At 43.7% G+C, this 23,878-nt stretch overlaps 1 protein-coding gene across 1 annotated transcript in view; it reads left to right on the top strand.

Moving 5' to 3' along the window:
• Nucleotides 1-23,872, top strand: part of LOC310844911 (cytochrome P450 2J2-like) — a 33,925-nt gene extending 10,053 nt beyond the window's left edge. Inside the window, exons 3-9 of the mRNA XM_083739657.1 lie at nucleotides 3,048-3,197; nucleotides 6,632-6,792; nucleotides 7,782-7,958; nucleotides 17,093-17,234; nucleotides 18,562-18,749; nucleotides 19,219-19,360; nucleotides 23,142-23,872. Coding sequence (XP_083595783.1) covers nucleotides 3,048-3,197; nucleotides 6,632-6,792; nucleotides 7,782-7,958; nucleotides 17,093-17,234; nucleotides 18,562-18,749; nucleotides 19,219-19,360; nucleotides 23,142-23,329 — 1,148 coding nt within the window. The 3' untranslated portion in view covers nucleotides 23,330-23,872. The remainder of the gene's footprint in view (nucleotides 1-3,047; nucleotides 3,198-6,631; nucleotides 6,793-7,781; nucleotides 7,959-17,092; nucleotides 17,235-18,561; nucleotides 18,750-19,218; nucleotides 19,361-23,141) is intronic.
• The last annotated feature ends 6 nt before the right edge of the window (nucleotides 23,873-23,878 follow it).

A 23,878-nucleotide genomic window follows, 5' to 3' on the forward strand; every position in this document is an offset into this window, starting at 1 on the left:
CATTTACACCAAAGGGGCGAAGAAGTTAGAAGTAATATAAAATGAGAATTCTTAACCATCGGAACACCCTTAGCAGTTTAGAATATTTCTTAGTTGCAAATAATAAAAACATGCTTTTTATTTTGTTTTCTGCCTGTTAATAATTGCATCTTTTTGTGCCAGCAGATAGCTTGCTTTCCAAGTGAAAGTTCAATTGGTAGATTTATATCCTGGCTATCATTAATCACCACATAATCATCTCTGTCGGTGGAGTGTCGGCAGTAGACATTTAAGAAATTGGATTTCTTGTTGAAAATCCACTGAAAAGGATATACCAAGAGCTCTGGCCACAAGTTTCAATATAAGGAATAATTCCTACTCGAGAGTTGAAAAGAAAACGTATATATTCTGCTAAGAATTACATTATTAAACTAATAGTAAATTTAAACACAACGTGTAAGTACGACAGTTTTAAGGTAATAGTAAATTTAGAAACAACGTTTAAGTGCAGAAATAATGTAGTTTCAAATATGCAGTGATATAGTATAAAAGTACATAAAATACCAGTACACAACAATTGTTTTATACAAGTCTCAATGGCAGTCAAAAAGAGTCCATATTATATAAAATCAGAATAAAGAATAAAGAATCAAATAGGGCCAAAAAGAAGTATCCGGAGTGTGAATCAGATGTATGACTCAGTAGTGGTGACCAGGACAGGGCCCTGTTTCGGAGTAAACGCCTTCTTCAGCTGGTAATATCAAATAATATGTCAAAATAGATCAAGGTTTTTCAATACCATAGGTCATAAATATAATAAAGTATATACATTATATAATAATGTACTTTATATACCTGCCCTCAAGCCCATACAGAAAGCAAACATTATATAATAAAGTATATACATTATATAATAAAGTATATACATATGTATTAACACATATCATGATATTTGGTTCCATACCTCGGTTTTTTGAGGATTATAAATCTGTTGGAAGTCTATATATTTCAATTCTTTTATGTTTCTTTTTCAACATGCGTCTAGAAATGAGAATTTACAAGAGTTATTATTTCCAGTCAAATTGTTTGTGAAAAACGGACATCAGATGAGTGTTTTCTTACCTTAGATAATTGAATCCACGTTTTCTTGCGTTTCTCTGTGCGTTTTCTATTAGGGAGTGAGATTATTGTCTTATATGTGTGTCTGTGGGGGAGGAGGATAGGCTCTCCCTTCTTAAAGGTGTAAACAGAGAAGGGATTTAAAGTCCAAGGTCATCTATAGTGGTTTTTTAAAGAAAAGAATTGTAGACTTGATGTTCATTCAAGCCCTTGGGGGACATCGTTTCAAACAAATAAATATACCGTGCTTCCTGTTGTAACAATAGTCTATCAATATTTCTCCTGGTATATAAATCTACTTTTGGTTTCCAGATAATGAAGAAGACAAAATCATCCTCCGTATGTTTTTGCTGTATATAATGTTCCACCATTGGGGCTTCTAACACTCTGTTGTGGATCCGTGATCGATGTTCATTTATGCGTAGTTTAATTGGTCTGGTGCTTTTGCCTATATATATCTTGTGGCATGGGCACATCCATGCATACACGCTATTCTTCGTGTTACAGTTACTAAAATGTTCAATCTGAAACTTGAAGCCGGTCTGTATGTTGGTAAACTCCTTTACTTGTAGTGCATATTTGCATACATTGCAACTACCACATTTGTAGTGGCCTTTAGTTGATGCTTCCGGGTATGTAAGTTGGTCCGATTTCACCAAATAATTCCTCAGTGATTTTGTTCTTTTTAGACCAATTATAGGTGGTTTTTGACATCCTGGGATGTTGGATAACAAATGCCAATGTTTATATATGAGTTTCTTAATGCTAGAAGTATGTGGTGTAAATTGCAGTGATGTGCAAATACGATCTTCTCTGGGTTTATCCGAGGTTTTTATAGCAAGAAGGTCTTTCCTGTTTTTCACTTCCGTTCTATCTTGAGCTGCAGCAAGAGTCCGTGATGTGTATCCTCGTTGTAATAAAGACTGTGTGAGTTGATATGCCACTATTTTATAGTCATGTTGGAACAATGCATTTCTTTTTAGTCTTAAATACTGTCCATATGGTAAGTTATTCAATAAATGTGGAGCGTGAAAGGATGAAGCGTGTAATAATGAATTTCGATCGGTCGGTTTATGGTATGGGCGGATCTTAAGTTGTTGAGAGTGATCTTTAAAGACTGTGACATCCAGAAAATTAACTGATGTATCATGAATGGTACCAGACAGTCGTATATTTGGATCTTGGTCATTGATCCATTGGAGGAATTGTATTGCTGTGTCTTGATCCTGTATAACGAAGAATAAATCATCTATAAACCGATAATACTTGATTATTTTAGATCTGAAAGGATTGTTATCATGAAGGATGAAAGTTTTTTCCAAGAAAACTCAGGTGATACCTGCAAGTTCACTATTTGTTGCAGAAATCACCACTGTTTACATAGATAAACCCAACTCCCTTCTTAGCTTTGCTAGGAATAATTGGTGAACCAAAGCATCTATTTTGCTGATAAATGCTTGCTTACAAAAAGCTAAATGTTGACACTGTACAGCAGGGCTTTCAGTAAACTCATGATATGCTCTGGTGTGGTCTGTTGCTCCTGCTGAGAAACTGACCCACCAGGTTAGGGTGGCCAGAAGCAAGTTAAGTCCTTTATCCTTCTACAACACCTGCCATCCATTTGTCCCCCAAATGAGAAGTGAAATTTGATCGTGACGGCTTCCATGGAAAAATCTAAACTTGTCGACATCACACTGTATTAGATACCAGTTTTCTCTTCAAAAATCAAAACGGTAGAGCTGTCGAGAAATCTCACTTTTTGCTGATACTGTAAAGTGCACATGCGTGTGACATCATTCTGAGCGTCTGCACATGTGTGAGCAGCAAAACCCTGAAGTAACCTGTTCTGTTACTTCCGGGTCGCCATGGGAGGCAACCTGAAAAGATTTAACCCGAAGCGACTTTAACCCGAGGTATGATTGTTGTTTTTTCTCACTGATTTTCCATAGGTATTGCATTATCAAATGGTCACACCTGGAGGCAACAGAGACGCTTTGTTGCAGTTACTCTGCGGAAGCTGTGGCGGGGAAAGAAAGACATGGAGCAGCAAGTAGCAGAGGAGGCCCATCAGCTCGTGGAGGTTTTTGCACGTTCAAAGGGTATGTGATGCTAAGTGATGGTGCTGAGCTGGCATATGGAAATATATTTGTGTCCGACCTCTGTCCATTTTAGAAAGGAATGTGATATGCTTTTCTTGGTTCCTAATGGAGATCCCAGCAGTTTCTCTTGGCCACCATGAAACCCCACTCTCAGTATGAACTGGACCAGCTGAGCTAACATTTTGTTGTTGTTGTTGTTTAGTCGTTTAGTCGTGTCCGACTCTTCGTGACCCCATGGACCAGAGAACGCCAGGCACCTCTGTCCTCCACTGCCTCCCGCAGTTTGGTCAAACTCATGCTGGTAACCTCGAAAACACTATCCAACCATCTCATCCTCTGTCGCCCCCTTCTCCTTGTGCCCTCCATCTTTCCCAATATCAGGGTCTTCTCCAGGGAGTCTTCCCTTCTCATGAGGTGGCCAAAGTACTGGAGCCTCAGCTTCACAATCTGTCCTTCCAGTGAGCACTCAGGGTTGATTTCCTTCAGTATGGAGAGGTTTGATCTTCTTGCAGTCCATGGGACTCTCAAGAGTCTCCTCCAGCACCATAATTCAAAAGCATCAATTCTTTGGCGATCAGCCTTCTTTATGGTCCAGCTCTCACTTCCATACATCACTACTGGGAAAGCCATAGCTTTAACTATACGAACCTTTGTTGGCAGGGTGATGTCTCTACTTCTCAAGATGCTGTCTAGGCCTGTCATTGCCCTTCTCCCAAGAAGCAGGCGTCTTTTAATTTCGTGGCTGCTGTCACCATCTGCAGTGATCATTGAGCCCAAGAAAGTAAAATCTCTCACTACCTCCATTTCTTCCCCTTCTATTTACCAGGAGGTGATGGGACCAGTGGCCATGATCTTCGTTTTTTTGATGTTGAGCTTCAGACCATATTTTGCGCTTTCCTCTTTCACCCTCATTAAAAGGTTCTTTAATTCCTCCTCACTTTCTGCCATCAAGGTTGTGTCATCTGCATATCTGAGGTTGTTGATATTTCTTCCAGCGATCTTAATTCCGGCTAGGGATTCATCCAGCCCAGCCTTTCGCATGATGAATTCTGCATATAATTAAATAAGCAGGGAGACAATATACAGCCTTGCCGAACTCCTTTCCCAATTTTGAACCAATCAGTTGTTCCATATCCAGTTCTAACTGTAGCTTCTTGTCCCACATAGAGATTTCTCAGGATACAGATGAGGTGATCTGGCACTCCCATTTCTTTAAGAACTTTCCATAGTTTGCTGTGGTCGACACAGTCAAAGGCTTTTGCCTAGTCAATGAAGCAGAAGTAGATGTCTTTCTGGAACTCTCTAGCTTTCTCCATAATCCAGCGCATGTTTGCAATTTGGTCTCTGGTTCCTCTGCCTCTTCTAAATCCAGCTTGCACTTCTGGGAGTTCTCGGTCCACATACTGCTTGAGCCTTCCTTGTAGAATTTTAAGCATAACCTTGCTAGCGTGTGAAATGAGTGCAATTGTGCGGTAGTTGGAGCATTCTTTGGCACTGCCCTTCTTTGGAATTGGGATGTAGACTGATCTTCTCCAATCTTCTGGCCACTGCTGAGTTTTCCAAACTTGCTGGCATATTGAGTGTAGCACCTTAACAGCATCATCTTTTAAAATTTTAAATAGTTCAGCTGGAATACCATCACTTCCACTGGCCTTGTTATTTGCAGTGCTTTCTAAGGCCCATTTGACTTCACTTTCCAGGATGTCTGGCTCAAGGTCAGCAACCACACTACCTGGGGTATACGAGACATCCATTTCTTTCTGGTATAATTCCTCTGTGTATTCTTGCCACCTCTTCTTGATGTCTTCTGCTTCTGTTAGGTCCTTTCCACTTTTGTCCTTTATTACAGAAATCTTTGTACGAAATGTTCCTTTCATATCTCCAATTTTCTTGAACAGATCTCTTGTTCTTCCCATTCTATTGCTTTCCTCTATTTCTTTGCATTGCTCGTTTAAGAAGGTCTTCTTGTCTCTCCTTGCTATTTTTTGGAAATCTGCATTCAATTTCCTGTATCTTTCCCTATCTCCCTCGCATTTTGCTTGCCTTCTCTCCCCCGCTATTTGTAAGGCCTCATTGGACAGCCACTTTGCTTTCTTGCATTTCCTTTTCATTGGGATGGTTTTCGTTGCTGCCTCATGTATGTTACGAGCCTCCATCCATAGTTCTTCAGGAACTCTGTCCATCAAATCTAAATCCTTAAACCTGTTCCTCACTTCCACTGTGTATTCATAAGGGATTTGACTTAGATTGTATCTTACCGGCCCAGTGGTTTTTCCTACTTTCTTCACTTTAAGCTTGAATTTTGCTATAAGAAGCTGATGATCTGAGCCACAGTCAGCTCCAGGTCTTGTTTTTGCTGACTGTATAGAGCTTCTCCGTCTTTGGCTGCAGAGAATATAATCAATCTGATTTCGATGCTGCCCATCTGGTGATGTCCATGTGTAGAGTCGTCTCTTGTGTTGTTGGAAAAGCATTTTTGTGATGACCAGCTTCTTCTCTTGACAGAACTCTATTAGCCTTTGCCCTGCTTCGTTTTGATCTGCAAGGCCAAACTTGCCAGTTGTTCCTTTTATCTCTTGACTCCCTACTGTAGCATTCCAATCCCCTATGATGAGAAGAACATCCTTCTTTGGTGTCACTTCTATAAGGTGTTGTAAGTCTTCATAGAATTGGTCAATTTCAGTTTCTTCAGCACCAGTGGTTGGTGCATAAACTTGGATTACTGTGATGTTAAAAGGTCTGCCTTGGATTCGTATCGAGATCATTCTATCATTTTTGAGATTGCATCCCAGTACAGCCTTCGCCACTCTTTTGTTGACTATGAGGGCCACTCCATTTCTTTTACGGGTTTCTTGCCCACAGTAGTAATGATGGTCATCCGAACTGAATTCACCCATTCCCGTCCATTTTAGTTCACTGATGCCCAGGATGTCAATATTTATTCTTGCCATCTCATTTTTGACCACCTCCAACTTACCCAGGTTCATGGTTCTTACATTCCAGGTTCCTATGCAATATTTTTCTTTACAGCATTGGACTTTCCTTTCACTTCCAGGCATATCCGCAACTGAGCATCCTTTCGGCATTGGCCCAGCCGCTTCATCAGCTCTGGATCTACTTGTACTTGCCCTCCGCTCTTCCCCAGTAGCATGTTGGGCGCCTTCCAACCTGAGGGGCTCATCTTCCAGCGTCATAACTTTTATATGCCTGTTGTCTTTGTCCATGGAGTTTTCTTGGCAGGGATACTGGAGTGGCTTGCCGGTTCCTCCTCCAGGTGGATCACGTTTTGTCAAAACTCTCCACTATGACCTGTTCATCTTGGGTGCCCTGCTCGGCATATTTCATAGCTTCTCTGAGTTCTTCAAGCCCCTTCGCCACGGCAAGGCAGTGATCCATGAAGGGGGAGCTAACATTAGAATAACTTTATTTTGCAGGACAGCCACTTGACCCCTCCATGCCCATCGCTACTTCAGTCTCCAACATGATAAGTGCTGTGGCTTTTGGGCACCGGTTTGCTCTTGAAGATGAAAGGCTCCAGAAGCTGATAGAAGCCATAGAATTTATCCTACAATTTTTATGTAGCTTTGGTTATGCTGTGAGTAGTTATTTCCATTCCTGCCAAAGAGCTTTAAAACCTCCCAAGGGCTTTAATACCACAAATCAATATTCTGATAGAGGTTTGGAGAAGTGAGATAAGGTTTAAATTAATCTGAGATAAGGGCCACTTACTATCTCACAGCCTGATCAATTGCTCATGATTATCATTGAGATAAAAACACACCAAAACCCCCCATAAAACAACAACAAAAGAAGACTTTGTCCACCACAGGAGACACTTTAGAGGGAAGATGGGACAAAAATGGAACAATGACCTTCAGAACAGGTCATCTAGAGCCCACCAAGGGGAAGAGAGGTGAACAAAATAATCTTCTCAAGAAGGGAATGACATTGTTTTGTTGCCATCATGAAAAACTAAATCTGTCTACTCTATACCCACCTAGCAGTGGCAATCATGATGGCGTCCATGGTGAGGCCCCTGCAGCCACCACTTGGCTGGAAATGTTTTTTAATGAAAGAGAGACCAGCAACTCAAGCACTATCGCCATTGCTGAGGAAAGGAGCCCCCTTCTGTATGATCAACTAAACCCTTTCCTCAAATTTAAGTTCAGTTCTCCACATTTCTACATCCATTCCTAATCTGTAAAAAAAAAAGTACTCATGAAACGTACTTGAATTCCCCCCCACCCTATTTCCACCCACCCCCACCTGCCACAAAAGGGCACTAACTTGTTCCAGGAGAGGTCCTGTGATTGTGTCCATTTTTGGAATTTTACCTGGGAGCTGGAAAAATATTTTGAGCCATAGTTTTCTTTCACATTTTCAGCTAGGGATAAATCACAGAATCCAATCATTGTGGGATTCCAGAGAAGCTATAGACACCTTCCTTCTTAGTGAGACTCAAACTAATATGCTAGCCCTGAAGAAGAATGCAGATCATGTTTTTTAAAGTGCTAATCCAAAGCACAAACGGTGTGACCAAGCTTCCTCATGGTAATGGCAGCATTTCTGCTATCTTTCCTTTAGCTTTACGAAATGCTCCCATGGCTCATGAAACATCTCCCAGGGCCCCACAAGAAGGCTTTCTCTTGCGTGGAGATGGTGCGTTCATTTGCAAAGGAGGAGATAGAGAAGCATAAGGAGAATCAGTCTGTGCATGAGCCACAGGATCTCATTGATTTCTATCTATTTCAGATGGAGAAAGTAAGTATCTGCTTGAAACCAAATGCTGCTCATCCAAGGAATCATTATATTCCATGTTATGAATGAATACTAATCCTGAAAAAACAGAGAGAGGAGCTGACGGAAGTCTGGGGGTGGGGGGGCTTGTTTTCTTTACGGGGAGGTGAAAATAGGGGGGGAATGAGGATGATATGTTTTTGATTAATTGTTATGTTGAAATCTTTAATAGAAAATAAAAATAATAAATATAAGTGAATACTAATCTCTTGCCAGGACACCAATATCTCTCTCTGCCACCCCCATTCCCTCATAGTCATTTTAATTGCTAAAGTGAGTTGACATCCTTCCATAGGCATCTACTAAAAATGCTAGGAAAGGATAGATATTTTCATGTACAAATGTGAATGCAAATGAGTATCTGCTTCAAAACTGTAGGCAGCTCATTCAAGGAATCATTATATTCCTTGTTATATGTGAATACTAATCCCTTGCCTGGAAACCAGTACAGTGGTACCTTGGTTCTCAAACTTAATCCGTTCCAGAAGTCTGTTCCAAAAACAAAGTGTTCCAAAACTGAGGCATGCTTTCCCATAGAACGTAATGGAAAACGAATGAATCCATTCCAGACTTTTATAAACAACCTCTAAAACAGCAATTTAACGTGAATTTTACTATTCAATTCAATTCAAAATCCTTTATTAGGCATAGCACACCACACATTAACAAATAAACATCATATACAAACTGTACAAAATACGGGTACAGCAAACACAATTTATCCTAGTCCTATTCTTAACTCCCAGAAATTAAACGATGTACATGAATAACATAATACAATATAATATAAAATAATAATACAACGCAACAACATCACCTACCATTAACAACCACTAAGTCTCTTTATCATGGCCCATTCTTTCTTCATGGACAGCTCTTAAAAATTTGGCCGCTATTAAAGTAATTTGATCATCGCTGTCCGCCAGCATGTCCTGAACTGTTGGTTGAGTAAAAATCAGTTTATTGAATTTTAGGGCCTCATATAATTGTATTCTGGCATAACTGCCAAATTCACAGGAAAAGAATATATGCTCTAGAGCGGGGGTCGGCAACCTGCGGCTCCAGAGCCGCATGTGGCTCTTTAAAGCCTTTGCTGCGGCTCCGGGGAGGAGGCGATGGGAGGAGGCGAGGAGCGGAGGCGAGGGGAGGAGGCGAGGAGCGGAGGCGAGGGGAGGAGGCGAGGGGAGGAAGCGAGGGGCGGAGGTGAGGGGAGGAGGCAAGGGGAGGAGGCGAGGGGAGGAGGCGAGGAGTGGAGGCGAGGGGAGGAGGCGAGGAGTGGAGGCGAGGGGAGGAGGCGAGGGGAGGAGGCGAGGAGTGGAGGTGAGGGGAGGAGGCGAGGGGAGGAGGCGAGGAGTGGAGGCGAGGGGAGGAGGCGAGGGGAGGAGGCGAGGGGAGGAGGCGAGGAGTGGAGGCGAGGGGAGAAGGCGAGGGGAGGAGGCGAGGGGAGGAGGCGAGGAGTGGAGGCGAGGGGAGGAGGCGAGGGGAGGAGGCGAGGAGTGGAGGCGAGGAGTGGAGGCGAGGAGTGGAGGCGAGGGGAGGGGAGGAGGCGAGGGGAGGAGGCGAGGAGTGGAGGCAAGGGGAGGAGGCGAGGGGCGGAGGCGAGGGGAGGAGGCGAGGGGAGGAGGCGAGGAGTGGAGGCGAGGGGAGGAGGCGAGGCGAGGGGAGGAGGCGAGGGGAGGAGGCGGAGGAGTTAGTTGCCTGAAGCCCCTTTTTAAACTTAAGCAGGGGGAAGTTTGGTGAATTGTTCTTTCCTTGGGGAAAGCAGGCTGCATTGAAAGGGGCCGTATACACTGGTCACTGTTTTGAAGGGGAGTGAAGAACACACACTCAAAAAAAAGGTAACTTGTTAATTTTATTTCTATGAGGAGGAGTAATTCTGAGGGGTCAAACAAATGAATAATAAAAAGGTATTTTTATAATGACGAATGCCTCATTATTAATTATTATTTACATCAGCCACTGATTATGATTTATGGTACACTGGGGCCCTGATTAATTTTCTATGGCATTTTGGGGCATTGATTATTGGGCATAGCAAGTTGCGGTCGCGTGGAATTTGTGCTTTGTGACTGTTTGAGGTGGGGGTTTTTTCTTGGGAGGCTGGGCGGCGCGAAGAGAGGGATTATTTTTATAATGACGAGGATGACATTGGGCCCTCATTATTAATTATTATTTGCATCAGGCACTGATTATGATTTATGGTTTACTGGGGCCCTGGTTAATTTTCTGTGGCATTTTGTGGCATTGATTATTGGGCATAGCAAGTCGCGGTCGCGTGGAATTCCACGTGGAGTTAGTTGCCTGAAGCCCCTTTTTAGTTGCTTGAAGCCCCTTTTTAAACTTAAGCAGGGGAAAGTTTGGTGAAAGTTTGGTGAATTGCTGCCAAGGAGTGTGGTGGAGTCTCCTTCTTTGGAGGTCTTTAAGCAGAGGCTTGACAACCATATCTCAGGAGTGCTCTGATGGTGTTTCCTGCTTGGCAGGGGGTTGGACTCGATGGCCCTTGTGGTCTCTTCCAACTCTATGATTCTATGATTCTATGAATAGCTAACGCTTTCCTTGGGGAACGTTATGCAACAGCTTATTGCTGGTCTTTCCCGCCTTTGTAAGCAGGCTGCATTGAAAGGGGCCATATACACTGGTCACTGTTTTGAAGGGGAGTGAAGAACACACACTCAAAAAAAGGTAACTTGTTAATTTAATGTTTATTTCTATGAGGAGGAGTAATTCTGAGGGGTCAAACAAAGAAATAATAAAAAGTGTCAAAAAAGGTATTTTTATAATGACGAATGCCTCATTATTAATTATTATTTACATCAGGCACTGATTATGATTTATGGTACACTTTGGGGCATGTGTAATGGGTCTGAGTTACTCGTGCGTAAACTGCCGCCTCTCTAGGCTTAATTGCCTTTTAAAACCGTTCTGACTGCACAGCCCATCTCCGCGTAGCTGTCTCAGTCGCTAGCAGAATCCGTCTGTGGGCATTTCTTAAACCTCTTCCAGCATAGAAGCTGTCTGACTCCCAGTCGCCTCCTCCTCTCACTGCGCGGGAGTCTTCTGCGCAGGGAGGGCATGGCTAGTGGAGGGTTCTACTCACTGATGTACAGAGAAGAATCCCGGAGCTCTCTCTCCGCTTCCCCCATCTGCCCTCTTTGAACAATGCTTATTGTGGTGACAAAAGAATGGTTAAATATGTGGGAAGTGCCATATTTTACCACATTATTGTCACATTTTTATGCCAATTATTCTTTTCAAAAAAGGGAGTTGTGAAAATTATGTGGTGAAAAACTAAGGCATGACCCTTATGCAAGGAAACAGTTTTTATTAACAAACATACTTAGGGTAACATTGCTTATTACTTGTTACTAACTGTTTTTGGTGTTATTAGGATGCACAGAATACTTGTGAACAGGTAAAGGCACTAGCAGCTACCGCTGTAAATACAGGAAAGTGTGTATGGGTTTCTTTTCATAACCAGCTATGAAGCACAGGGCCAGTCCACCCATGAGGCAGGCTGTGACAGCTGCCTTGGGCAGTGGAATGCCAATAGGAGGCATCTCTGGGGGTGTGCTGCCTAGCCAGCTGCTAGTGGAGAAGCAAAGGGGGCAGCTTCTGGCAAGATTTCACCTAAATTTTCCAAGATCTCACCAAGCCCCCTGTTGTTGCCACTTTGTGGACACTGCTGTACAACCCAGGTAAGGCAGGCAGCAGCAACAGGATTTCTTCTTCATCTTTGGTGATCACTCGTAGCCAAGATTGTCTTCCATAAACACAGTTTTAACAATGAGTCCGCAAGTCACTGTGGAGGCCAATTCTGGATTCACACATCCTTCCACAGTGGAGACATTGGTTTCCAGAAGGGAGATGATCCCAGTGTGGAGGTGCGGTTAAGGAGATGTTGGTAATGTTCTTTCCAGTGCAGTGCAGTAGCTTCTTTATATTTTAGAATTGTGGTACTGTCTGCTGAGCATAGAGGGCATATGCCATGATTTATTGGCCCATACATGGTCTTTGTGGCTTTAAAGAAATTCTGTGCATCATGAGTGTCAGCTAAGCGCTGGATCTCCTGAGCTTTTTTTAATCCACCAGGTGTTTTTTAGTTCTCTGGTTCTTCTTTGAACCTCAGCCTTAGCATTGGCATAGGTTTTTTTTCTTAGTGGCACAGTTTCTGTCTCTTTGTCAGATCTGAAATGCCTTCCTTTTCTTGTCAATCATGCGTTCAATCTCACTGTCTTTCTCATCAAACCAGTCCTCGTGTTTCTTGGTTTGCTATCCGATACTTTGTTCACAGGCTGCAATAATGGATGTTTTTAGCTTGGTCCAATGTTCCTCGATGTTATCAGGGAATTCTGAAAGCAGATGGTCCTTAAGAGTTGTTTGGAAGCAGATTCAGAAATTTGGGGAAGTGGCGGGATTTAAGTTAAACAGGAATACAGTGGTGCCCCGCAAGACGAACGCCTCGCAAGACGAAAAACCCGCTAGACGAAAGGGTTTTCAGTTTTGGAGGCGCTTCGCAAAACGAATTTCCCTATGGGCTTGCTTCGCAAGAAGAAAGCCCATAGGGAAATCTCCGGGGACCTCTTTTAAATGCTAGCGGTGGGGAGCAAAGACTTCCCCCCCCCTCCGGCCTTCAGAAGAGGTCCAGGAAGGCCGGCGGGGGCCGAAAGGCTTTGCTCCCCACCGCCAGCATTTTAAAAGCAGTCCGGGATAGCAGGGAAGCGCTTCCCGCTATCCCGGATGGCTTTTGAAGGCAGGCAGGGGGGAGCAAAGACTTTTGCCCCCCGCCCGCCTTCAGAAGAGGTCCTGGACCTCTTCTGAAGGTGGGCGGGGGGCAAAAGTCTTTGCTCCCCCCTGCCTGCCTTCCGGGAAAGCGGAGAAACGCAGCGCTTTCTCCGCTTTCCCGGACGGCTTTTGAAGGCAGGCGGCGGGGGGGGGGAGTAAAGACTTTCGCCCCCCACCGGCCTTCAGAAGAGGTCCTGGACCTCTTCTGAAGGCCGGCGGGGGGCAAAAGTCTTGGCTCCCCCCCTGCCTGCCTTCCGGGAGAGCGGAGAAACGCAGCATTTTAAGATCACCCCAGACAGCAGAGAAGTCCTCCACTGTCCCGGGGTTTTAAAAACTTGAAGGAAGAAAAAAAAAAGGAATTGGAGCAAAACACTGAAATAGATGTCCATAAAAAGGTTAAATATTTAGGGATATGGCTAACATCAAGAAATATAGACTTATGCAAAGAAAATTATGAAAAAAATTGGCTTGAGTTAAAAAGAAATTTAGAAATATGGAGCAGAATGAATCTCTCACTGTTAGTATACCTGAAGGAGCGTCTCCACCCCCATCATTCTGCCCGGATGCTGAGGTCCAGTGCCGAGGGCCTTCTGGTGGTTCCCTCATTGCGAGAAGCAAAGCTACAGGGAACCAGGCAGTGGGCCTTCTCGGTAGTGGTGCCCGCCCTGTGGAACGCCCTTCCAGCAGATGTCAAAGTGATAAACAACTACCTGACATTCAGAAGACATCTTAAGGCAACCCTGTCCAGGGAAGTTTTTAATGTGTGGTATTTTACTGTATTTTTGGTTTTTATGGAAGCCGCCCAGAGTGGCTGGGGAGGCCCAGCCAGATGGGCGGGGTATAAATAAATTATTATTATTATTATTATTGGGAAAAGAGTGGCGGTTAAAATGAATGTGCTGCCAAAAATGCTATTCCCCTTCCAATCAGTCCCAGTAATTGTGAAAGATGAATGTTTTAAAAAATGGCAGAAGGAAATTTCTAAGTTTATTGGGGGGGGGGCAAAAGGCCAAGGATAAAATATAAGATACTTACAGAAATAAAAGATAGAGGCGGTTTTGCCCTCCCAGACCTTAAATTGTATTATGAAGCTGCATGCCTGGTATGGATTAGGGACTGGATGAAGTTGGAAAAGCAAGAAGCATTAGAATAGGAAGGACATGACAATAGATTTGCCTGGCACACATACTTATGGTATGGGAAAGGGAAGGTTCATAAAAGTTTCTAAAACTATATGTGATGGGATAATGAGCTGCTTGTGCGTAAAAGCTGAATCCCTCAGAGCTTTGCATAGGTCTCAAAGCTCTGCCTTTACGGGAGCCCTCAAAGCATGACTCCCTCAATCGCTGACAGAATCCGTCAGTGGACGCTTCCGGAATTTACGCCAACATAAGAGTTCCTTAACGGAAACTCTACGTCTGGATTCTCTGCGTGACAGTTTCCTGCACGGAGTGGGCGTCCCCAGCGGAGGTCCTGAGCCCTCCCCGCTGTTCTCACTGGAAGCATCTTGGAGCCATCCCTCCGCCTGAGTTTCTGCAGGAACTCTCCCTCTCCCCCTGCTGGTTCGTTCCTCAGCATCTGAGGGTCTCTTAGCCTCCTTGAGCCCTTCCACCACCTGACTCTCCGATGGCAGTTCCCTGACACTATATAATTAGGAAATCATGAATGAGAGTATGGGAGAGATATAAAGATTTGTTAGAACAGAAGACCCCTTGGTGGCTTTCACAACATGAAGCTTTACTGCTCAAACCACTTGGAAAGAAAGGAAAGTGCTTTACGTATGTTGATTTGCTAAAGCATCAAGAAGGAAAATGGAAACTAAGAGATTATGAGGAAATAGAAGACCACTTTCAGAGTTGGCTACACTATTGGCAACTACATTAAATATACAAAGAAGACAATAAGAAAGGATTTAGCTATACAACATCTAGATTCCAAAAGGAATTCTGCTAGAATGGGAAACAAAAAATGAAGAGGTGAAATCAGTTATGATTAAATGGACACAAGACATAGAACACAAAATAATGCTTGAAGTTTGGGAAAGATTGTGGAAAACTGATTCAAAATATACAGATTGCTCTTTGCTGAAAGAAAATTACATGAAAATGATGTATAGATGATATATAACACGAGTGCAGATAGGAAGAATCTATAAAACTGGTTCAAATATGTGTTGGAAATGTAAGGAAAAAGAAGGGACTTTTTACCATATGTGGTGGGATTGTAGCAAAATTTTAAAAATCCTGGGAAATGATATACAATGAGTTGAAGAAAATGTTCCAATTAACATTTATAAAAAAGCCTGAAGCATTTTTGTTAGGAATTGTAGGAAAAGACCTGCCAAGGAAATTGAAAAACATCTTCATGTATGGGACAACAGCGGCAAGAGTCTTAATAGCACAAGGATGGAAGAATGAAGAAATCCTAACCAAAGAACTGTGGCAAGAGAAACTGATGGATTATGCGGAACTGGTGAAATTGACATACAAACTACGTGATAAGGACAGCTGTGATTTTAAAGAAGAATGGGAACCCTTTACAAAGTACTTAAAGAAATAAGAAAATGAACTGGACTCCTTGGCAGGTTTTGAAGAAGCATTCACAACCCTTTTATTGGTAATATATAGATAGATAAATTAAGGATATCTACAATTTTATAACATGCAGAGAATAACATGTGCTGAAAAACCAGAGAGAGGAGCTGAGGGAAGTCAGGGTGGGTTTTTTCTTTTTGGGGAGGGGGGAGGGAAAATGAGAGTGGGAATGAGGATGATGTATTTTTGATAAAATGTTATGTTGAAATTCCTAATAAAAAATATTTTTTAAAAAGAGAGTTGTTTGGAAGCAATCCCGGTTAATGGGATCTTGAAGGGCTTGAGTGTTCATTTTGCACCTTGGTTTCCTTCCTTGAAGCCTGTGTTGAGGTATAATCTTGATAGCCATCGTGGAACATATTAGTCAGTGATCTATCCAGCAGTTGTTGGCACTCGTCATAGCTCTGGTAAGGAGCACATCATGGTAATCTTTAGCGCAGACAATAACATAGTCTAAGAGGTGCCAGTGGTTTGACCAAGGATGCCTCCATGAAGTTTTAAATTTATTTTTCTGTCAAACGAGTGTGTTGGTAATAGTAGCCTGTTGGTTTTTGGTGAGTTTACCAGATGTCTGGTAGGGACTTCTGACAGGAGCTTTACAAGATTGTTTTTGATAGCGAAGGCTACCTCATGTATTTGCCATTCTTGTTCAGATAGACCTTTCCAGAAGAATGTGTAGCCTCCTTTTTCTTCCTTCAGTTGTCCCTTGCCTGCTCTTTGAGTCTCTTGAAGCACTGCAATATTGATGTTAAAACGTCACATTTCTCTTGCAGTGATGGCAGTTCTGCGTTCAGGATGCTCATTATCTGTGTTATATCTGTCCATATATTCCATGTTCCAAAGTTCAATTGTCTTTTACCACCGCTGGGTGGTAACCCCACTGGGCGTGGTAATTCAGCCAGGGAAAAAGAGAGGCAGACTATGTTTAGGGCACCTTTTCTAGCCCCTCCCCCATTTTGGAGTGAGCATAGTAGATCCTAAAAGGACTGCTCAGTCATGGATACAGCTGCCAAGCTGCTCAACTGCCTCGTTCCTTGAGTCAGAATGACTGAATCTGTATCCACCACCCATATGCTGTTTCATGACTGAGGGCTTCCAGATTTCACAATCCTGCCCCTGTTACCATATGCTGATCACCATGGAACTTTGGGTGTTTGGGTTTGGGATGGGCTTTTTGGAAGATGCCTGTACGTGAATTTGTTTTATGTCTGTAGATCAGTGCACACTGACCAATGAACAGTCTTCGCAGTAAGGCTCTGTTCTGATGGCATGAGTTGTCATGGCAACCGGTAAATTCTTATCTGCTGCAGCTTTCATCCATCTTTACAACCGTTGTAACATACCGCTTGTTATCACCCACCTGTTCTGCCGTTGATGAATTTTTGGATCATTCTTTGTCTAGCTCCTCCCCTTTGACCTTACCGCCTTGGGTGACCCTGCTGGGAGTATGAGATTCCCAATGGCTTCACTCACAAGGGTCATAGGAATGTGCAAGCCCACTTACCACGGAAAGGTGATGATCCAGCGAGTGAGGGCAGGAACAGTAAGGGGGGGGGTGGCAGCAGCTTCCCATTTCACCTTAGGCACTATAAGAGGACACCCCACCTCTCATGAAGCATGTGTGGGTGGTATGGTAATAAGTGGCGGAAAGAAGATAAAGTGCTGAAGGAGAGAATGTAATGCATGTAAATGACATGTCACTTTCCCCATTTTCAACACCAGAGCAGGAATGACCCAGAGTCCACCTATGATGAAGAAAACTTGGCCCAGTGCATTTTTGACCTCTTTGTAGGAGGGTCGGACACAACCAGGAGTTCTCTGAAATGGGCACTTCTCCTCCTGGCAAGTCATCCAGATATCCAAGGTGAGAGAGGAGAGCCAGGGCTTCTCTTGACCACTAGGCTGGAGCATAGTTCTTTAAAGGTTTCATATTGGAAAGAGTTAAGAATTTATGATGTAAATTATGGAAGGTAAACAATATTGAAATAAGCTAAATGTTTTTGACTTTCATGTCTGGAAAGATATTTTTCCCACCAACATTTTCCTACATAGTTTCTAGAACCTATAATTAACAGAAGGAAAAAAGTAAAATGCCCAGAAAGCTGGGACTGGGGGAAAATCATGGGCCTTGCCCTAAATTCACTGAATGAGCAGAATAGTCAAGTAACAGAATAAAATGTCTCTAGGAAGTTTATAGTTGGAGATGAGTTTAATGGCAATGCTCTGTCATTTGTCATTAGGAAGCCTACAATAGTAGGGTTAGAAGGGATCCCAGGGGTCTTCTATTACAACCCCCAGCAATGCAGGAATCAACGCATTCCCCCCTCCAGTTTGATACCATACCACCACCTGTTTTGTTTTGCAAATCTGCTAGCAGTTTCTTTATGCAGCAAATGTACAAGAATGCTCCTGCTGTGAAATAAGTAACTGAGCCTCATTCCTGCCTCTCCATGCTCCATTACATGAGGGATGCAGGTGGCACTGTGGTCTAAAGAGCCAGTGTGGTGTAGTGGTTAAGAGCGGTAGTCTCGTAATCTGGAGAACCGGGTTCGAGTCTCCACTCCTCCACATGCAGCTCCTGGGTGACCTTGGGCCAGTCACACTTCTTTGAAGTCTCTCAGCCCCACTCACCTCACAGAGTGTTTGTTGTGGGGGAGGAAGGGAAAGGAGAATGTTAGCCGCTTTGAGACTCCTTAAAGGGAGTGAAAGGCGGGATATCAAATCCAAACTCTTCTTCTTCTTCTTCTAAAGCACTGAGCCTCTAGGGATTGCTGATTAGAAGGTTGGCAGTTCAAATCCATAAGACAGGTCAGCTCCTGTTCCTATGTCCCAGCTTCTGCCAACGTAGCAGTTCGAAAGCATGCCAGTGAAAGTAAACATGAAATATTGAGAGCTGTTGGTGGAAAATGAATATATGGCAGTCTTTGATCCCAGCCCTTCAGCAAATCCAGACAGTTCTGGCAACCAGAAACTACTGAGATGAGCTTCACTTTCAACCTTTTCTTACCTGGGATCTAAGCGGGAAGGACCATACAGACTGACTTAAACTCTTTGGAGGGTGAGGTGGGCTTTGAATGCAAGAACCTGGGACTCATTCACAGAGATTTATGGAATATGTTCAAGGGAAATAAATGTCCAACTGAAATAAAATGCAGTATTAACAATAAACCTGTTTCCATCATTCTCTTCAGATAAAATGCACAAGGAAATAGAAGATGTCATAGGTTCTGCTCACTCAATCTGCTATCAAGATAAGAAGAAACTGCCCTACACCAATGCTGTGATTCATGAGATGCAGCGCTTTAAATTTGCCAGTTTTTTGGGGTTCCCTAGGCAATGTACAAAGGATTTCAAGCTGTGTGGTTTTCTCATTCCCAAGGTATAACAGTGTGATATAGCTGCACTCCTGTAGCCCAAGAGCAAAGAGCAGCAGAAGGTTTCATATTGAGAGATGCAGCCAGCCGTACAGGAACTTCCTGTCTAGTCAAAAATCTGAAGGGCAAGAGCAGGAGCTCCATCTGCAGACATGTTTCACCATCAGCAAGTGCCATTCCATGGGGCAATTGTGGCAGGGGAGAAGCATGTAGTGGCCAGAGGTCTCAGCCTGCTTGTGAGCTTTCATTTTAAAAGAGGTGGGGGAAAGTCCTCTTGTGTTCCTGCCTGTACAGAAAGTTTTTACAGTGATGAATACAAAGCCACCCACCAAAATCATCATCATCATCATCATCATCATCATCATCATAATTCAGATCAGTCTCTGCAATGATTAGTCTTGGGATAGTGTGGGACAATAAAAAAAAAAAGTATTGATGTGAATGCATTTCAAGTCACTTGTTTCTTATTTGCAGGGGACTATGATGATTCCCGATCTGCGCTCTGTTCTTCTTGATCCAACACGATGGCAGACACCTGCAGAGTTCAACCCAAATCATTTTTTGGACAAGGATGGACAATTTGTGAACAGAGAAGAATATCTGCCATTTGGTGCAGGTAAATGCAGAAGACCAAGCTATGTTGTGATCTGTAGATGTGCTTACTGGTCTGCTTCCAGGAAATGACACCAGCAGCAGCACAGGAGGGAGTGGGCCGGAGCAGAAGGAGCATCTTTCTAGCTGGAGTGGCACTGCTGGTCAGCACAATGGGGCATGGCACTGGCAAGCTAAGGGGATCTCTAGGTTGGTGGCTTGGGACCAGAGCCATAGATAGGTGATCTTGCACCCCTGACAGAACTGTCCAGATTGCGCTCCCTTGTTGTTGTTGTTTAGTCGTTTAGTCGTGTCCGACTCTTCGTGACCCCATTGACCAGAGCACGCCTGGCACTTCTGTCTTCCACTGCTCCCGCAGTTTGGTCAAACTCATGCTGGTAGCTTTGAGAACACTATCCAACCATCTCGTCCTCTGTCATCCCCTTCTCCTTGTGCCCTCCACATTTCCCAACATCAGGGTCTTTTCCAGGGAGTCTTCTCTTCTCATGAGGTGGCCAAAGTATTGGAGCCTCAGCTTCAGGCTCTGTCCTTCCAGTGAGCACTCAGGGCTGATTTCCTTAAGGATGGATAGGTTTGCTCTTCTTGCAGTCCATGGGACTCTCAAGAGTCTCCTCCAGCACCATATTTCAAAAGCATCAATTCTTCGGCGATCAGCCTTTTTTGGGGTCCAGCTTTCACTTCCATACATCACTACTGGGAAAACCATAGCTTTTACTATACATACCTTTGTTTGCAAGGTGATGTCCCTATTTTTTAAGATGCTGTCTAGGTTTGTCATTGCTTTTCTCCCAAAAAGCAGGCGTCTTTTAATTTCATGGCTGCTGTCACCATCTGCAGTGATCAGTGCGCACCCTAGCCACGGACAAATTAGCTCTTCTTTCCACCTCTCCCCCACCCCACACCAACCCGTGCCATTCAATTCCTCGCACACTTCACCTTGTATTGAATTCTTTCCCAGAAAATACAATATTTAATTTATTATGTCTTAATAAAAGTTTTCAGTAAAGCAAATGGCATTTAGATGGCAGTTGACAGTTTTTTTAATGTAATTAAATTGTAAAACATACAGATAGGCCTAAACGAAATGTAGAAAAATATCACACTGATTTATTTCACAATGATAACTTTATATTATAATACTATATGATGTAAAATGGCATTGCTTTCACAATATCTGTGTTATTTGGTTGATATAAATAAAAAAACTATTAACATTATTCACAATTCATGTTACAAGTTCTTATTCACAAGAGTTGTTAAGTAGGAATGGCTTTAAATAGGAATCTCCTCAATGAAGTCTGATGTGATTAGAACTTTATTTTTCTAGCTTTAATTGAAGAAGACTCAGTAATAATTTCATCAAAGTCTGTTTTTGATGCTAGTTCATACTCGATGGACAGGATTGCTAGATTTGTTAGTCTGGTTTCACTCATACATGATCTTAAGTAGTTTTGTATGGGTTTTAACTTATTGAAACTATGTTCACAAGATGCTACACTTCCTGGCTTGGTGAGAAATATTCTCAGTGCTACGGTAATACCTCCGCGAACATCCGCCTTGAATAGCGTCCATTGCGGCAAATGTCCGCGGCAAACCCGGAAGTACCAGAATGGGTTACTTCCGGGTTTGCCGCTTGCACATGTGCAGAAGCGGTAAATCGTGCTTCATGCATGCACAGAAGTGCAAACAGCTGCACACGTGTGCACAGACACTGCACTTTGCCCTGCATCCTTTCGGCTAGTGGCTGGGGCTCTGGAACGGATCCCGGCTGCAAAATGAGGCATGACTGTATTTTGATATGGGGATAAACATCTCTTAACACAGCAGAAACTGGTGTATAAGCTGCTGCTCACCAGGGAGTTGAAATGGTGTTATGTACCTTCCGTGGAGCCATACTAGGACCCAGGATCACAGTCTATTCGTCTGAAAGAAACTCTGGACAGTAGTCAGCTCAGAGAAGGTCAACTGTTGACATTAATGGACCTCACTTAGTCATAGTCCTTCATTTTAATGGGTCTACTCTGAGTAAAACTTAGTTGACTACCACCCTATTTTCAGCTCAAATTGTAAGCCTTGGACTCCCCCCTCCCTCTTTCTCTGTGCTATTCCACCTTGCAAAACAATATTTCAATTCACATCACATGAGGAAAAGCATAAACAGCTGGCATTGCCGTTTGCACTGTGCAATTCCATATAAATAGATTGCAGTCGGAAACCAAACCTTTCCCTTTCTCAGAAAGGCTACTGGATTGCCGATGAGCCTCCCTGCTTGGAATGTTGCATTTCAGAGAGGAGATTATGGGGCTGATTTGTAAGTTAGCCAGTTTGAGCAAGGGCGCTGTCACAGATTCTTCCCCTTCGCTCTCCATTTCCTCTCTCCCCTGTGCCTCTGCTCCTGAGCCCCTGACAGGCGCGTTTGTGCGTGTCCGCAGAAGTCACACACAGAAGCATAATAACTTAACAATTGGTGCTCAAGGCAAATCTCCACTCTCTCCTCTCCACTCCCGCCTGTTTGTCCCTCCCTTTTCTTTTCGTCCCCCATCCAAGCGCTCGGTCCACCCTTGGAGTGAACGCCCTGCCCTGCCTGGCTGCTACCCAAAGGTAACGATTCAGCCATGCGATTGGAGCATGCATTCTTCAGAAGTCGTGCAAAAACCAGGAAGTGGAAAGGCAGAGGGGTGGGTGAGAAAGTTGGAGGGGAGAGAAGCGCTCTTAAGCAGCCAGGGAGGCAAGCAACGTCCTGCTACTGGTGGCAGCATTTGCAGCAGCAGCAGGATCCCCTATGCCCGAGATTCTGAATGGTCCGTTCCAGCTGAGGTGGGAAAGCGAATGTGCTGCCTGAGGGAGCCGCACTGTGGTCCTTTCCCCTCCGTACGAGCTGTGGTGCAGGGCTGCGAGAAAGTGACATGTTTTTAGCTGATTCTGCGCCGCAGGTGGGGCCCATATCACTACCCTCTAGCTACGGCCCTGCTTGGGACCCACACGTGCACATAAAACTATGGGGCCTCCATCACTTACCAGCTGGACCTCCCTGCATTTGCCACCCCTTCCCTGTCCCTGAGAGAGGCAGCACTGCCAGAACCAGGATAGTGCTGTTCCCTGTCACACATCACCACTGCAAGCCACCCAACTTCTCTTCAGGCAGCAATGCTAGTTCCTACCAAGGTGAAGTAAACCTGGCAGGAGAGTTTGCTCCATGGTCTTAACCCCTTTCTGCATTGCTGATTTGGGCAGTTGACCAAACTTTTCCTTTCATTTTTAAAAATCAAGTTTTATTGAAAGTTTTATTCGTGAGACAAAATAAAAACCATGCTAATCTAAAAGGGAAAATAGAAAAAAAAATAGGAAAGGAAGAAATGACCAAAAAGAAATAAAGGAAATTACAAGGTCCTCTATCAAAATTGAATCTTCACCCTTATTCTGCACACAGAAAAGTGAGCCCTCCCAGTTCTCACTGGGAGCTAGACCCTCTTACACTGGCTTCTAGCCCTGGGAGATGCTCTCTGCCCTGCCCCTCCCACAGGACCCTTCATCTTCAATCCATCCTCTTCCTGAATGTATCTTCCTTGATATGAGATTTTACAGAATAAAATATAAGTATAACAGAAAGAAAGGAAGGTTAGCACTGACCAGGCTAGAAAATTGACAGCAGCCTTGATGTTTTCCCTATCCTAACTATGTCTATTTTGCCAAAGTGTTATGCAGAATGTTTATAGCTACAAAGCAATGAACATGGGAATGTAAATAATTGCTCACTTGCTGCCTTCTTCTTGTCTCCTCCTCAGGGGCTCGCATTTGTTTGGGAATGCAGATGGCAAAGATCGAAATATTCATCTTCCTGACCAGCCTGCTGAGGGCATTCAGTTTTCAGCTGCCAGAAGGAGTCAAAGAGCTCAATCAAGAGGCTATAATAGGGACTACAGCACATCCCCATCCTTATAAACTCTGTGCTGTTCCCCGCTGCAACACATAAGAAAATAGGAAAATATTAGGGGCTGCACCCCTGCTTCCTCCACTCAATGACCCCTTGGCCACTCCTGACACTTGAACCCCCTAGCATTTTCCCTTCCCTTCCCATCTCATTCCACTAAGGTCTCTTTTCACCTTCGCAGCTCCATTTCTGAAGCCAATTCTCTCTTATCTTCTGCAGCTCTGCTTTGCATCCGTTTTCCCCTTCACCCCATCTCCTCCTTTTCTTTAGGCCCTTTCATGCCCCTGCTTTCATCTTCATCCCTCTCCCAATGCCTCCTTACTCCCTCCTTTTTGACAACTTCCTTTGCATCCCCATTCTTACTCTTCCTCCCTTTTCTCCTTCCCTCCCCTTACTTTTCTCAAATCTCCCTTACACACACATTCCCACACCTCCTCCTATCTCCCTCTTCTGCAGCCCCCTTCTAACACCCCCCCATGCTATGTTATTGTATCTTTAAGATGAGTAGACTCCTAAGAGCAAGGCTATCAGCTTCTCCAGTTGAAGAATGTTAAGTTTCTTTTATGGATACTGTACATGTGTGCTTGTTAA

This window comes from Podarcis gaigeae, assembly GCF_964106915.1.
Source record: "Podarcis gaigeae genome assembly, chromosome: 5".
Classification (NCBI taxonomy): Eukaryota; Metazoa; Chordata; class Lepidosauria; order Squamata; family Lacertidae; genus Podarcis; species Podarcis gaigeae.